Source organism: Thunnus albacares, chromosome 11, assembly GCF_914725855.1.
Source record: "Thunnus albacares chromosome 11, fThuAlb1.1, whole genome shotgun sequence".
Taxonomy (NCBI): Eukaryota; Metazoa; Chordata; class Actinopteri; order Scombriformes; family Scombridae; genus Thunnus; species Thunnus albacares.
Genome location: NC_058116.1, coordinates 16169716 through 16186792, shown reverse-complemented (window position 1 = coordinate 16186792; position 17077 = coordinate 16169716). Strand labels below are relative to the sequence as shown.

Genomic DNA, 17077 nt, shown 5'->3' with positions numbered 1-17077 from the left:
TGTCTTCCCTCTAGTCCTCACCTACAAACTGTAAATGTATCTGCATCTGAATACAGCATGTGACGCAACACAAACTAGCTAACATTTTGAAGACTATTAATTAAGATGTTATATTTTTCTTTGAAGTATTGTTTCAGATTAAAAAGCTGTTAATATAATTGCTGACATGACTCTTGAACCTGCATTAACTGATTTTTTTGGCCACTTGTCCACAGCCGAAATAAGTTTGACTGCTGCGTCTGAAAATGTTGCTATGAGAGTAGAGAGAGTGAACCAAAACAGTACCCCTTTCACACACACATAGTCATTTGATAGATTGTTAAATGATTAATATGATGTTAAAAATGATAATAAAAAATAAAAAATGTTGATTATAGCAGCTTAAAATATTGTATGTATAATTTTCTACAAGTAAACAAATTACAAATTATTTTTACAATCAGATTATTTACTGTCTTATTCACAACATTTATTTATTGCTCATTATTTAGTCCTGTGGCTACAAATTAATTTCAAGTTATTGGCCATCACAACATTACATTAGCTGCCTGTGAATAGTTAAATCATCCACATGCTGTTTTCAGTGGCTTGTACAAAGGCCAACACATTAGTTCACAAAGCATTTGATCTGTTTGATGGAGAACAGAGGACTCCATTATTGTACAGTTTCATTAGGCTTTCTAAATGGAAGCATGTTAATTAACTGTATCATTATTGTTGATAATATTTCTATTGCATTGGTTAAGTGTAATGCATTGTAGTAATTGTATTTCTCACATTTCTTGACATTTTCTCAGTGTCACTATTCAATGCTGAGGCATAAAATATCCATCAAGCCAGTTGTGTATAACAATGAGACACCTGCGATACTTTACAGGCTTCAAACTGAGCCCTGAATTTATAATGCAAACTTTAAAAGTAGCTTTCTGTGTTTCATCATTGTTTACAAAGTTTACAAAGCAGCTCATCAAAAATTGAGTGAGGGTGGTTGATGGCTTAAAACTTGCAAGAAGCTGGGTTTTTTTTTTTTTTTACTATAACATGTCCTTTACTGGCATCAAGGTGAGCATTTTTATGCTGTATGCATACAACACCAGGTGCCTTTGGAGAAGGGAACAAAGAATTGTGGGCACTGGGCAGCATCTGTTCAGGGAGAAAAAATGCTGGCATCGTCCCAGCCAGACGCCAGTTTCTTGTTCGTTTCCAACTCTCCTTTGAAAACATCCAACTCACACTGCCTCATCTCTATTTTGCTGTAATACCTAAAGGCAGAAGTCCCCACAGTAACCATTGATATCCCAGGATCTTTGACTCCTCTCTTTATACCTCCTCTAGTTCCTCTGTCACTGTTATTACTCCTCTGGCACCGACCGCCTGCCTGTCATCTCCAAGTAAAACCTGGAAATTAATCTTATTGTTTCAGACTCTGCTAATGATTTATTTACAGCCTCTGCTGTGCCCAGACTTAAAATTAGCAACAACAGTTTTACCAGCAAGTGTCTGAAGGTAGGATCCCTCCGAAAGCTTCATGTTCTGCCTTGTTAATAAGTACAGTCCCACAGGATTGGAGGTTGTTCGAGGACTATATCACGTTAATGAACAATTAAATATATTGGAAGTAGAAATCAACTCCTATTCAAAATATAGTGTAACAAACTGTCTAGTGACACTTATTGTGTAGAATACCTATAAATTGCATTTAAAATTTGTTTTGTTAAATACATTTTGAGGTATATGTAATTGCTGCTTGGACTGTGTTCACTGGCAATGTTTTTTGAGTGAGGGAAGTGCATCTATTTGTATCAACACACAATTCATAATGAGGTGTTCGGGGAGGGAGGTGGACGTACAAAGCGTACAAAGCACCTTAGACCAGAGTTTACCTCCTGAATCCCACATGTGGTTTTAGGTTAGGTTTATAGACAACAAAGCACTAAGGTCAGAGAAAGATGAGAGTTTTGGTTAAATGTTAATAGCATAAACACATCCAGACATGTAGCTTTTGACTTTTTGCAATATTTAAACAAGGCAAGAACCTTTTCCTTACATGTACCTTAGTGCTTTGAGTGCCTTTATCTTACTATACAAACTGTTAATCATCGTTAAGGAGCTGGAAGCACGGATTGGTGGCAGATGTCAGTTTGAAAAGGTTTTCCTCATTATGTTGATAAAAAAAAAGTAAATGTATTTGCTGTGCAAATTAGTAAACGTAATTTAAGAGGCAGGGTTGTTAGAATGATGACAAATTCATCATCACCATAATTACTGTTGCTGAGCCTGTGAAGCTTTCCGTTCTCACATAGCACATATACAGTTTACAGTGATAACTAGCAGATTTGCCCATCTAAATTCTTAGCAATTTTTGAAACAATGAATCATTAATTTCCAACCAAGGTAGATAAAAGCAGGCTTCTCATTTTTAGCTGGCGACTGTCAATTTTAGCATCAGACATTACTTTATGTGTTGGTTGAAACCGCTGTCTCCACCTGACTTTTTAATCTCTCCAACTGGCTTGTTTTAAAACAAGAACCCTGTTAGTCTTGAATATGCAACAGATGACTATTACATACCTGATATGTTCTCCTACAAAAGTGAGGCTAAAGCTACATTTCCCAGACAACAAGTCAAGCATCCTCACCAGTTGATGATACATGTAGTGTAGTGTATAGCTAATTAGTCCTAGTAATGTCAGTGTGATAAGAAAAAAGATGTATGAAGATGTAGACTATTATTTTGTTCAACAATGTGATACAGTTGGCCTTGTAGGTATAGGTAGTGCAGTATAAGCTAGGTAGCCAGGCATGCTAACGAATGTATCTTACATTTGAGCAGAAAGCCACACTATAAAATCCATTCTTGACATTTGAGCTCTTGTGTTTTTGTGGTTTTGGAAAGACTGAAAAAAAAACACCCTCCAAACTCTTAAAAATGCTGAGTATAGTTTGAGCCCCATAACGCCATTTCAGAGTGTAGAGAAATCCAAAGCTTGACAGGCCTTTCGGCTGCTAAGCTTTGTTCAGGGCAGGGGTTTAATGAACAGTCAGTTCTTTCTAGTTTCTCACATTTTAACTCCCCCTCAGTCAGTGAGACAATTAATGAACTGAATAGCAGTGCAAGGACCTTCTAGTACTGTATATGAATATGAACTGTCATTCTATGTTGATTTAACTGTGTTTGTTTGATAATGAAACCTGATTGGTCACTCCTAAGATGCCTGTGTAGAATTATTTTGTGTTACACTTCACTAATTCAGCATAGTAGTAGTGAAATAGGAAATTTAAATAGCCCATTATAAAACCAATCCCGCATTTACTGGAATTATGTAATAGAGAGAAGTTCACACATATCTGTTTTGGAGATATATTCAGTTTTAGTATCAATTATTAACTGATATTAATTTTCTTCACGCACTGGCAAACTTCTGCTCTCTGTGGAATAAAGTAACAGTGATTCCAGTTTTATGTTTTTCAGTCCATCAAAAGTTTTCGTTCAGCTTAATGTAGCTTCACTCATTTAATTCTCTGTATAGATTTTCCTCCAGTGTTTGGCTTGCTATAATAGCAGAACACAATTTAGATTAAGCCCTAAGCATAAAATATGTAAATGACAATATTCCCCCAATGTTTCAGCCAGGAAGCAATAAAAAAGACAGGAGTGTGTAGGAATATAAAGAATCTGATTCTTCATCTGATTTCAAACCTCTCATCTCCCCCGGCAGAATCAGAGACACCATGATGCAGAACATTATTAGACAATCCCTATTGCATAAGAGCCCTACAACTCAAAGTGTTCACTATTAAATAAAGAAGACATTATGAAATAATCATATGAATAAACACAAAGTATATAGTATAACAATTAGATTGTGTATTCATGGTTTATAATTTATATTTTGGTACAATTTTGTGTAAATTGTCTGTTCTCTCATTCAGACCAAAGCAACAACCAATCAGATAAGTGGCTCTTGTATTGTTGACGCTGTGATGAGAGATGCTACTACAAAATGAAGTGGTCAGTGAGGAAAATGCATTGTGAAATAAAAAGAGCCTTCAGAAAAAGATAGTTTGCAATAAAAACTGCAGAAATTTAATAAAAAATACGGTAAATAGACTATTACAGTAGCAAAGAATAATAGCCACAGCACATAAAAAATCCATAAAGGCAGAAATGTCACTATATACGATACAATAAATGAGCAGAAAATAAGAATATAGGTGTAAAAGAATATGTGAAACGGTTGCATATACAGTAGGCTGCTGAGGTGATGCTCATATTTACAGAAATGGACTACATTATTTAGAGGAAATGTGTGTATTCTCAGTTGATAAACTAAAGCCATCTGTGTTTCCAGAGCAACAAATCTAACAGTACATAGCAGTCTTTCTGGAATAGGGCGTTTATTCAGACAAGGAGATGAAAAAGCTTTACAAGCTTGTATTTAAGAAATCTACAGTAGTGCAAAAGTTGAAAAAATGTCTTTTCAACTTTGCTTTTTTGTTTGTTTTATGTTTCTTAATAGAGTACCAGAAAAATGACTCATAGCATATAGAGAGGTTCAAGTAAATGTTGTAAAAAACAAAAAAAACCCATCTTTTTTTCCAAGGTCGATAAAATCTCAGCTATAAACTTGAGCAACATGATGCTGGGCAGGGAGATTTAAGACTTTACCACTTGCTGCACTACAGTTTTCATTTCATTTTTCACAGATCTCTGATCCATCAGGTGGTCCTGTCATGAGTGTTTCATATATCATGCAATTATTTGTTACTGTGACAAAATACATACAATGTATAGGCTTGTTTCATGCCACGATTGTAAGGTTTCCGAGGAGAGGAGTCAAAAAAAAGGAATAATCTAACCCTCATAATGCCATCCATATATTACTGAACATAAACATACTGAATATAAAGCAACAGAGGTCTTTATATTACAGTTTTCTGGATTACCAAGACATATTTCTTGAAATTATGCTCCATTTCCCAAAACTTAAAACAGGAATGCGTAACTGCAAACTCATCTTCACAAACGTCAAAACCAAACTCTCCATTCAAAACCATGTAATCTTACATCTAATCCAAAGTTTGCCTTCAGACATCACACAAAAGCCATAAAATACACATTACACTACAAAATTGCCATTACACACTGGTGAGATCAATTCAAAACGCTACCATAAAAACCTGTTACTGCAATGAATAATGGCGCTTATGATTTTCCATTAGAGCAATCTCTTAACATGATGAACACAATATAAAGACACAACACATGTATACATTTTCAAATTCCTCAAGATACTGTAGTAAAATAAACTGAAATTGAGTGAAAAAGTATATGTACTTTAAAAATACGCAACTGATAAAGAACGTAGAATACAATAAAATAATTTCCATGTATTTACCAATATAAACCAGTGAAAAAAAAACAGTTTGTGTGCAAAGAAAGAAATTTATTCTGCCAGTTATAGTGAGAAAGCGATCGAGACAAACTGTAAAACAGCAAGGTGGAGATACACCGTTGTCTTCATGCAGAGTGCGTAAGGTATTGAAATGCAAAGCATCTATTATTAAAATTAATGTTATCTCTAAATCTCTGCCATTAGTGTGCTGTGTTATTAAAAATATAACCAACAATATTCAATGAGTGGTCTGTCAAATGAAAGCCGAGGTAATCAATTTAAATTTTTGGCTCTCCCCAGTACTCTAGCTTTGTATGTACCAGTTAATTCAATCTGGCAATCTATTAGCTCAGAGACGTTGTTATTGGAAAAACACTTTAGAGACCTGTCTATAGATGGTCATGGGGCCATGAATCAAAACATTTTTGTTGTGTGCAGAGGACAGTGTAATAGCCCTTTTATAAACCAGCCCGCCAAACAGTCAACCCAGAGGCCTGGAGAAAGAAGTGTCATGTCTTGATGAATGGCTGTCTTTGTGCTGTGCTCCCCATACAAGTTTACCTCTTGCTATATAATAAATCATGATAAATTGGGTCTCTGTTGCTATTATAGGCTAATTATTTTCCTTGTTTTATTTCCCTCCTTTGTGTTTCTGTAGTGTGTTTTATGTCCTGAAAGTCCAGTACTCGAAGGTGCTACTGTGTGCACCTGTTCCTCCCTGTATAATATAGACCGCTTTATATTTTACTGTCCTTTCTGCCAGTCACCAGCCCAATCTGGTCACACAGAGCAGGAGATTTTATGACTGACTCTCAGTGTGACATCCAGACTGATTGTAATAATAGCTCTGCAAAGGTCTAGCTGACTGCCTGCGGGCTCTGCTCCATGCTGCAGTCACGTAAACAAAAGCTAGAGCCGCCACATCAAGGCTTCCACACATGCAGACAGCCAGTGTCTGAATCTTCAAGACCCATGAAACAAATAACAGACAGAGCTATGATAACACATCTATTCAAAACGTATTTTTCTTACCACCACGAGTCCACCTAAATGCCTGATTCCCAAAGCTGCAGAGAAACGCTGTTAGTATGAGAATGCCTAAGCTTCTCTCAGTTCTCTCTCAGGAGAATAGGCTATTACAGGCTACAGTAGGTGATATTACTCTGTCAGGTGCAACAGAACTACTGGACAGGGGCCTGCAGAAAGACCCTGAGGCAGCTGTTAGAGTGTCAGTGAGAGAAAGTTTCCGTGCAACTACTGAAACGTATAAGTTGTTGCGGCAAAATATGTCAATAAAAATCATCCGATCTAAAAAAAACTTTCCAGTAAATTGGAAATCCATAATGATGATGAACAGAATATGAATTTTGCATTAAGTTTGTTTTAGCTATATTTTAACTTAGTTGATTTCTGTATCATACTGTATTTAAACTTCAGATTAAAGGGGACATAATGCTTTTTGTGATTTTCTGTTATTTTTATACTGTTATAATGGCCGATGTCTGTGTTAAACATGGTCAAAGTTCCAAAACTTGAGGTGAACGTATGGAAAAAATTCTCCCTGAAAGTCAAAAGCCACTGTTTCAACCTGCTCTAACGCTTCAATTACAATGTTACCTCTACTTCCTCCTCATGATGATGTCAGATTGTTCACACACGCCCCCGTTCCGTAGTCTTTGTTGCTAAGGTTGTTCCATGTGTTGTTTGTATTGTCCACTCTTATATATTTCGGATAGGATTCTGGCTCGAACATATACGGATGTCTAAGAGAAGTTTCCATTTCAAGTAAAGAACAAGTAAAAGTAGTGAAATCTTACTACTTCTGTGTGTTGACGTAACCTCCGAGCTGCCAGAGGTCTGCCAAGGGCCAGTTTCTGAGAGCTGGCCAATCAGAACAGAGTGGGCTCATCGGGAGGGGGGCCTTTAAGAGACAGGAGCTAAAACAGCCTGTTTCAGACAGAGGCTGAACTGAGGGGCTGCAAAAAGAGCCAGTATAAGATAAATAAGGAGTTATTTGAACTGTAAATCATGCAGAGATATTCCAGTAGAGCCCCAGAATACAAATATAGATCTGGTACATCCCCTTTAAGACATTATTATTCCAAGTCAAACAAGTGTTTCTCCCCAACTGTTCATGAATTGTATGACAGGACCACTTGTAAGTTTGGTTTGTACCTAAGAGAAAATTTAGTTTCACTGTAATTTTAAATAGAAAATTAATGAATGCCACAAATCTTTTTAAATCACTTTCAAGTGCCTCTTAAGAAGCATGAGGCCCATTTTATAGTAAGGTACACTTAATAACCTGTTGAACAAAGTGTGGTCTCGAGAGCACATTTTGGGTTTGATGGATGGCTTAGATAGTCCAAATTCATCTGTACTGCAAATAGCATTTTTCCAAGCAGTTGATGGTTGTGCAAACTTTAAACTCCAGTATTATTGGGTTGTTTTGATTTAGCAAATCTTGTCTTACTGTTTTACAGTAATACTGATATATGCTTCCACCTGAATCGCAATGGCAAGAAATCCATTTATAGCTCTCTGTCTCACACACACACACACACACACACACACACACACACACACACACACACACACACACACACACACACACACACACGCAAATATCTGATGTTAAATATAAGTGATGCAGGAAATCACAGCACTGAATGATGCACAATCATCATGACTATAATCATCACACAGATTAGTGATTTAACATTTGGTTTGATTGTGTGACAGTCAAAACACGGTACTGAGCTCTCCCTCGGCCACTTGTTTGGGCTGGTGCGTCAGTACATGAGTCATCGCTTGTCACAGATAGTGGAGCAACAAGACATTATGTAATTAATCTCATTTCAGTTAAAGCATCCTCATTTCATTCCAAACAAGTGAATGTTAGACGTTCAGAAGTTGTAAAATTTATGTTCTTCTATGTCAGTCACAGGGACAAATTGAGCAGTCTGTTTAATCTGGTGGTGTGTGTGCACATGAGAGACCTAGACAAGTTTAGAAATGCTTGTTTTGAAAAGCCACTAGAGTTCATGTTTTACAGACTGGCAGCCAAATGAACTGTCACATTGCCTCATTTCTGTCTCATAAATATTTTTGCTTCAGCATGGAAAGTGAGATTTCAAAGTGATAATGTGACTGCTTGATACCAGCTGGCTCTGGTTATTGTGTATTTGAACATGTGTACATAGTATGTGGCTTGTTTATTTGTGTGTTTGTGTCTTTCACTACATTATTAACCTCAGCACAAACACTCATTGCTTGGTCTGTCATTCTATCTCCACTCTACCTGACCCTCCCACCTCCTCTGGTTATTAGAAAATATCAAGTCTGTGCTTTTACTGTGTCTGAATAAACTATTGCTAAAGGGAACTGTTGTTTGCTTCTCTGAATCCTTTGAGATCTTATAGTAATTTCACAAGAGGAGAAGTCTGATATTGTGAGCATATCCTTCTAACTTTAGAGTTTTACTGAAAGACTCTTGGGAACAGGGTTCACTACAAAATAAACCGAGAAATAACATCTTTCAAAAGACAGACTCAGACTGATAATGTCCTGCTCAGAAATGTATTCTGGAGTTTACAGTACAACAAATAAACAGTATCAGTGGTGGAAAAAGTATTCAGATCATTTACTTCAGTAAAAGTGCCAATGCAGCAATGTAGAAAATGACATTACAAGTGAAAGTCCTGAATGAAAAATCCTACTTAAGTAAAAATACATACATGTTAGCAGCAAAATGTACTTTAAGTATTAAAGTAATAGTAGTGGTTTGATCCCTCTGACTGATATATTATTATATATGACATCATTAGATTATTAATACTAAAGCATCAGTGTGTAAGCAGCATGTTACTGTTGTAGCTGCTGGAGGTGGAGCTAGTTTCAACTACTTTATATACATTTAACTGGTTTAGTCCAGTGGTTTCCAACCTAGGGGTCGGGCCCCCCCAAAGGGTCACCAGATAAATCTGAGGGGTTGTGAGATGATTAATGGGAGAGGAAAGAAGAAAAAACTAAGTCCTGATACACAAATATGTTTTCAGTTTTTGGACTTGTTCTCTAATCTTTGATTTTTGGTGAAATATTGCATCATTTGAACATTTATTGAAGTGAAATCATGTGAGAAGTTTAGAGGGAAAAATCACTATTTGGTGGAGCTGTTGACAACTCATAGACATCTGAAATGTGACCCCGACTACACACTGCTTTTTCAAGACGTCAAAAGCCAAAAAGATTGGAAACCACTGGTTTCATCTTTAATAATGTGTTGTATTTTAAAAGCTTGTTATATTATCCATCGTGTCAAATCTTCATCTGAAAAGTAACTAAAGATGTTGAATAAATGTACAGTATTTCCCTCTGAAATGTAGTGGAGTGGAAGTATAAAGTAGCACACTCAAATAAAGTACAAATACCTCAAAACTGTACTTAAGTTAATGTAGATGCAGTCAGAGTGCAAGATAAGAAGGTATATTTCTCATACTTTACAGACATAAAAGTGCAGCACTAATTCATGTGAGAAATTACTTTCTTCAAAGAAGAAGGCATTGTTTTCAAAGTATGCATGTATCCTTTCATGTTAATGGCCTGTGTTTCAGTCTAAGTAGAGTACCTTGGTATACAATATGGGTATAGACTGCAGGTAATTGCAGTCTATTGTTAAATGGAATTCAAATCATGTCATTATGGCTGCATTTGCCTGCTCAAACTAGGTTTTGGTCCTCTCCAGCTTTGAAGATGGAAATAGAGTTTCATTGTGTAATGGCCATTCTCCTGTGTAATGCGCTGTATGATCTGCCTTCCCCCGAATGAAAAGAAAAGTCACTGAGAGCTTTAAAAGCCAAGATACATGCTCCACATGCCGACATATACATGCCACCTGCGCAAAAAGCACAAACAAATGGCTTTATGCCACTTCAGCGTCCACGCAGCAGAATGACTGCTCAAAAAATAGACATTAAATTGCACAAACCAGGGGGAAAAAGCACCCCGGGGGAGAAGCTTATCATGGCACTGTGTTCCCTTTGTACCACCATATCACGCTGTCATGCAGAATGCTGCCAACCCCACAGCTCTTTTGAGCCACAGAACAAGAAAGCATGTAAACCTTTTCTTTTTTTTTTGCTTTTGGTTTAAATTTTTTAAAGGCCATTTGCACTCTTGCGAAATGTCAGCCTGTGTACTAGGATCATGTATTGAATGTTGTAAAATGTTGTCACGTCTTGCATTAAGTTCTGATACAAAGTTTTACTTCATTCATATGAGCATTTAGTTCAGTTTACAATAACAAAGTAATTGAAAAGTGATGTTATTGATGGCCCCTCACTACTGCTACAGTAAAAGAAAATAAATTGTCAGTGATAGATGTTGCAGGCTCATTTCAAAATCTGCTTTGTGATATGATCATATAACCATTAAGTGTTTGGTGTTGTTTGTCAGTGAATGTGAAAGCAAAAAGAAAATTAAATGGACAATGTGAGCATCTTATACAGTACAAGTCAAATGTTTGGATACACCTTCCCATTCACTTGAATGAGAAAGTGTATCCAAACTTTTGACTGGGACTGTATATATATATATATATATATATATTTTTTTTTTTTGTCTTTGCTAAGGTTCCATTTCTCTTCTCTCTCTTTCAGATGTAAATGGAGAAGCAGCAGTGTCAACAAGAGAAATTGGACTTCCATACAATTTTTAAGTGCTTTGCATTGAAACGCAAACAGCATCACTTCTCTCTAAAGTAATCCATTACTGACAATTAATGTCAAACTGTACGCTGGAGCAGCTTAATGCTGCCTCGCTGGGTGAAAAATTGCTAATGGAAAGAAAGCCTTATAAGATCCAACTCATCAAAATACACCTAAATGCAGCATAATGCCTTCGAAAGTGTCATGTTTATACCTGTTGACAGTGGTCTGCTGGGCGAGCGCTCTGTGGTACTTGAGTATATCTCGCCCAACATCCACTTATGTTGGCCAGATGTCTCTGCCTGTACGGAAGACTGTGAAACCTCACAAAAACATCACCTTCACCAACATCCACACCCGCCCCCTCAACCCACATGCCTTTGAATTTGTCATCAATGAGCCGAAGAAATGCGAAAGTGTCACTCCCTTTCTGGTTATCCTCATCAGCACCACGCACAAGGAGTTTGATGCTCGGCAAGCCATCCGGGAGACCTGGGGGGATGAGAGCACCTTCAGCGACATCCGCATCCTCACCATCTTTCTGTTGGGAAGGAACACGGATGCCGTCCTGAACCAGATGGTAGAGCAGGAGAGCCAGATTTTCCATGACATCGTGGTGGAGAACTTCATTGACTCTTACCACAACCTCACCCTCAAGACCATGATGGGCATGCGCTGGGTGGCTACCTTCTGCCCTAAAGCACAGTATGTCATGAAGACAGACAGTGATATCTTTGTCAACATGGACAATCTGATCTACAAGCTCCTGAAGCCCACCACCAAGCCAAGAAGGAGATATTTCACCGGCTATGTGATAAACGGTGGTCCTATAAGGGACATGCGCAGTAAGTGGTACATGTCCAGAGACCTGTATCCTGACAGTAAATACCCACCTTTCTGTTCAGGCACTGGCTACGTGTTCTCAGCAGATGTGGCTGAGCTAATCTTCAAGACTTCATTACACACAAGACTGTTGCACCTGGAGGATGTGTATGTGGGACTGTGTTTGCGTAAGCTGGGTATACACCCTTATCAGAACAGTGGTTTTAATCACTGGAAAATGGCCTACAGTCTCTGCAGGTACAGACGGGTTATCACCGTCCACCAGATTTCCCCTGAAGAGATGCACCGCATTTGGAATGACATGTCCAGCAAGAAGCACCTGAGATGTTAGGGGACAGGTGGATCAGTGAAAAACAACAACTTTATTTTGCCTTTTTCTCCTTTTCAAACTTCATCAGTCACACACTGAGTAATGTAAAAAAAACAGTGAGGGCTGCTGTGAGTCTCTATTTCATGACAGATGTTTTCATTGACATCCATCTATATGTCTATTTCTGCTGATTACACCTCATGGTTGTTAATGAATGCATGAGGCTTGTAAAGCACGTATTCTCATGCATAATTAAAATGTGGTGTTGTTATTGAAAGTCATTTTGTTCCAGGTCCAACTTAAGCAGAACATTACTTAACATGCATTAAGTCAATCAGTGTCAACCATTAACAGGTTCACAAGTCCATGCCCATATGTACATTGAAAGAGTTTTTTATCTACGTAATTGTTCCTCCTGTCAATCCCTTCCTAAAAGCGAATTCAGTATAAGAGATGGGGAACAAAATCTGTTGTTCTGCTTGAAAATGCACAAACTTGATCAAAGCTGATATAGAGTTTTAGTGGTCTGATTTAGACAAATGTTCAGTTTACTACCAAATTCATGCTTTGTGTTACTGTTCCTCTGCTGTGGCTCAGCAAGGAAACACTGTCCATAGAAACACATAGAGGGAACTCCATATTAAAACATTTTAACTTTGAAAGAAGACACTTTATATGTCTAACTTAGACTGCTGAAGCCTCATATCAGCTGAATTGTGGAATTCGCTTTTACACAAAATGAGGACTGTGGATTTTGTCCTCCATCACTGATGTTGAAATCACTTTAAAAAGGGATCAATTATAGTGGCCATTAACCTTTTCAATGTACATATGGGTATGTCAGTATTGTTTTTAAGGGGACATATTATGGTTTTATACTGTTATGATGTCAAATGTTTATGTCAAACACAGTCACAGGTCCAAAATGAATGGTGAATTGCGTGGTAATGCTTGCTTTGGTTGCAATGTTACCTTTCCCACCTCCTTGTGATGATGTCAGATTGTTCAGGCATGCCCACACACAGCTGTCTGTTGGTAGCCTTTGTTGTTAAGGTTCACGTTGTCTGCTTGCATAAGTCAGATCAGATTTGGGCTCGGCTGGATGTATTTGTGAATTTTTCATCTCAAGTAAAAAACAAGAAAAAGAAGTGAAATCGTACTACTACTATTTGTTTATGTTGCTTCTCGAGCTGCCAGAAGTCAGCTGAGGGGCAGCTCAATCAGACCCACAACCACAACAAATGGGCTCATCGGGAAGGGCAGCCTTAAAGAGACAGGAGCTGAAATATAGTATAAGATAAATAAGGAGTCTTTTGAACTATAAATCACGCAAAGATATTCCAGTAGAGCCCCGGAATATAAATATAGACCTGGAAATGTGCATGATACGTCCCCTTAAAGACAGACATAAAAAAATGTGAACCTAAGTAGCATGACCTAATGTGTAGGGACAGTGTTTCAACGAGACGACCTTGGTTCAAGCCCTGATGCTAACAATGTTCTGCCATGCTAAAGTGTCCTTGAGTGAGACACTGAATCTCTACCAGCTTCATGGCTGCTGACTCAGCACGTTGCTCTTCCTGCAGCAGTGCAAGCCAAAAGAGAATTTCTGTGCAGGAATCAATAAACTATCAAATTACCTTTTTCAATCTGTAATATTATACATTTTAAAATGGTCATTTACACAAATGAAAGACAAGTTGCTGAACAATGACAATGCAAATGTAAATCTTGTGATGACCCCTGTCATCTTGGGTTTGCTGTGTGATTCACCTGTCTGTCTGCTCTGTCTCTGCAGGTGGGTCATTAGCGCAACCGGGAACACCTGAGGGCCCATGGTGTTCCCAGGTTTATAAAGCCTGGCTGCAGCTGGTAGCTCTCTCTCGCTGCAGCTCTCTCTCCTTTCTCCCTGCAGGCACCTGTTATTTTGTTATGTTGCTGCTTTAGTTTCATTTAGGTTATGCAACTTACAACACACACACATATTCACCACTCATGCACACCTTACACCACAGACTTTACTGACACATCCACACCCTCTACCATGTTAAACCTCTGTTGATTCCTTAAAGGGGACCTATTATGCTTTTCCTTATTTTCAGTCATATATATAATGTTACAATGTCAGATGTTCATATTCAACGTGGCCAAAGTGTCAGATAATGAGGTAAACATACATAGAAGTAATCCCTGTGAGCAAAAAGCACCTGCTTCAGACTGAATGCTTGGTTTCCAACATTTTTTTCTACTTTCAGCCCAAGCTGACGTCCACTCTTGATGGATTTCTTTATACGGTCATCTCTCACTGGTGCGCTCCGCTAACACCGAGCCATGACTCCAGTCGAGCTGGCATGCTGTGAGTGTTTTCCATTACACAGTACAGCAAAGTAAAATAAGATGTTTACCTGTTGGAGGTGTGCTGATCGTCTGCAGCTCTTCATCAAACATCTTCATCACTGTGGCTGTTTCTACCTGTACTATTCCTCCCTGAATTATTTCTAACTGATCTACTGAACAAAGAGCTCCATATGTTGTTGTGTGGACCAGTTTTTAGCGCCACTAACAAAGCTCTGCTAATTCGGTGAGGAACACATTTCTCCTGTAAATTCTTCACAATAAGTCTCCTGTTATTTAGTCATTTAAAAGCTTTTAATATAAGGCAGTAAAGCAGAAAATGTTGGGTTTTTATCAGCAGTAACTTAACACGACTCTGATACATGCTGCCCCTCGGTAGCCAATCAGAACAGAGTGGGCTCATCCAGAGGGGGTCTTTAAGAGACAGGAGCTAAAACTGCCTGTTAAGAGACAGAAGCTGAACTGAGGGGCTGCATAAAGGGCCAGTATAAGACATATAAGGAGTTAACTGTGAATCATGCAAAGCTACTCTAGTGGAGTCCAGGAATAAAAATATAGAACTGGAAATGAGTGAAATAGGTCCCCTTTAAGATAGTTACTTTATTTAAAAATAAATTCCTTTTGTTAAAACTTAACACTGGTGTGTCTCCTATTTGTTATGGCCTAAGAGCTCTGTCATAACAAATTGGGAGCTCATCCATTTAGGTAATTTTGTTAGAAAGTTTGTTTGTGCCTCAGGTAGCAGTGGGTGCATGGTGTTGATTGTGCATGGTGATTAGGTGATTTGATCCAGCTTCGTGCCGATTTTGGCTGTGTGTTTTGTTTGCCAGAGTTTGCTCTGGTTTTTGGGAAATACACCATGTGTTGTTTTTCTTCTTTGAAAGCGTTGGTTTTTGACCAAGTGTCCTGGATTGTTGGGTGCCGAACGGAAGGTAAGTGTTACTGATCTGATGCACAGAGATTTCTACATTAGGCTGTAGTGACGTTTCCTCTTTGAGTTACGTCAGTCTGTTTGTTTTTTTGCATTGTTGTAGCGACGTGGTTAGTGTCAGTTGTTTTCCGACAACTGTCTCTGGGGCATATCCATATGATTTTGTGGGGTTGCCTGCTTGCAGGTCCCTTTACAAGTCCGCTGGTTTTCAGTGCTAAATACCTGCCGCAAGTCACATGAAGACTAGGGGTGAGTTGGTAGTAAGTTGTGGTTAGGCAGTTAGGGGGAAATCCTCTGTGAGGGTTAACTTGTGCCTCAAGTGCGTGTCCGGTGAACACATTGCTGTCTTGTCAGTGGGTTTTTTGCCACAGGGGTCATCACAATCTAATCTGACAACAAACCAGGTCAGCTGTTCAGATAAAACTACATCTGCACTCATGCTTCTCTTCTCCTCCATCTTTCTGAGATATAAAGCTAAAAGTGATCTGCTGTGTATTATCAGTCTCCAAACAGACCAAGTCAAAAGATAATTTGGTATTTTCGAGTCAATAACTTTAGAAAAAGTCTTAAGTATTGGTAATGATCAAACCATGTAGCTGAATTTAATGGATCCCCTTTTGTTATGACTTTGCCTAATGTTTTTGTTTACATCATTTTATAATTTCACTGCCTCTTAAAAAAGTCAAATGTATATTTTGGTTTTTAGATGCATTTTGTTGTTTCCCACTTTTACATTTTTCATACTTGAGGTAACTGTGCACCTCAGGTACCAGCTCCTCAATAATCCCACTGCTGCTCTTGGTTTTTATGTATGCTGTATGTCAGCAGCTATTTCAGCTCATCAACTCTTACACGCATCAAGAGAAATACATGTCGTGCAAGTATGAGTTTAACTGTAGCTAAGACCATCACAGACTGGATGTATTATCAAATGTATCTGGCATATCAGTGATTACTGAAGCACTGCTACTGACATCATGGAAAATGTTTTGTGTTTCTCAGAAAATGTGGCTTTCACAGCCACATTTTCATTTCTTTCTTTCAAGATGTTTTGTAGTATTATAAGCTAATGTGACATTTACTGTGAAAGCATCTATCCCGAAAGGGGTTGTTGTTATATATTGTATGTTTTTTACATTAAAAAACAAATACTTGAATAATTAAAGTAATATTACTGCTTTTACTCTGTGCCTGTTTCCCCTCAGTTATAGATTTATAGAGGGTTCTTACATTTTTCGAAGGTTCTCATCAGTAATAATTTCTTATACATTTATACTGTTTTTTATTTGAGAACAAAGAGGAGGTTGTTTTATAGTCCTACACCATTTAAAGTCATTCAGCTGTTTAAAACCAGACTGGCCAAATGTTGCCACAAATCTTCCTGCAACCAAAATCTATAAAATCATATCATTTAAAAACTCTTCTGTCAAGATCAAATATTTCATAAAAGATCTAACTGAAGGTGAGTTTATGGTAGTTGAGATGATGATGTTATGACATTCCCAGCTTACAAATATATAGAATAAATATGCCACAC

General features: G+C 37.9%; 1 protein-coding gene across 1 annotated transcript in view; it reads left to right on the top strand.

The window, feature by feature from the left end:
* Nucleotides 1-13544, top strand: part of b3galt1b (UDP-Gal:betaGlcNAc beta 1,3-galactosyltransferase, polypeptide 1b) — a 44678-nt gene extending 31134 nt beyond the window's left edge. The window contains exon 2 of the mRNA XM_044366875.1: nucleotides 11054-13544. Coding sequence (XP_044222810.1) covers nucleotides 11289-12275 — 987 coding nt within the window. The 5' untranslated portion in view covers nucleotides 11054-11288 and the 3' untranslated portion in view covers nucleotides 12276-13544. The remainder of the gene's footprint in view (nucleotides 1-11053) is intronic.
* Nucleotides 13545-17077: the final 3533 nt, after the last annotated feature.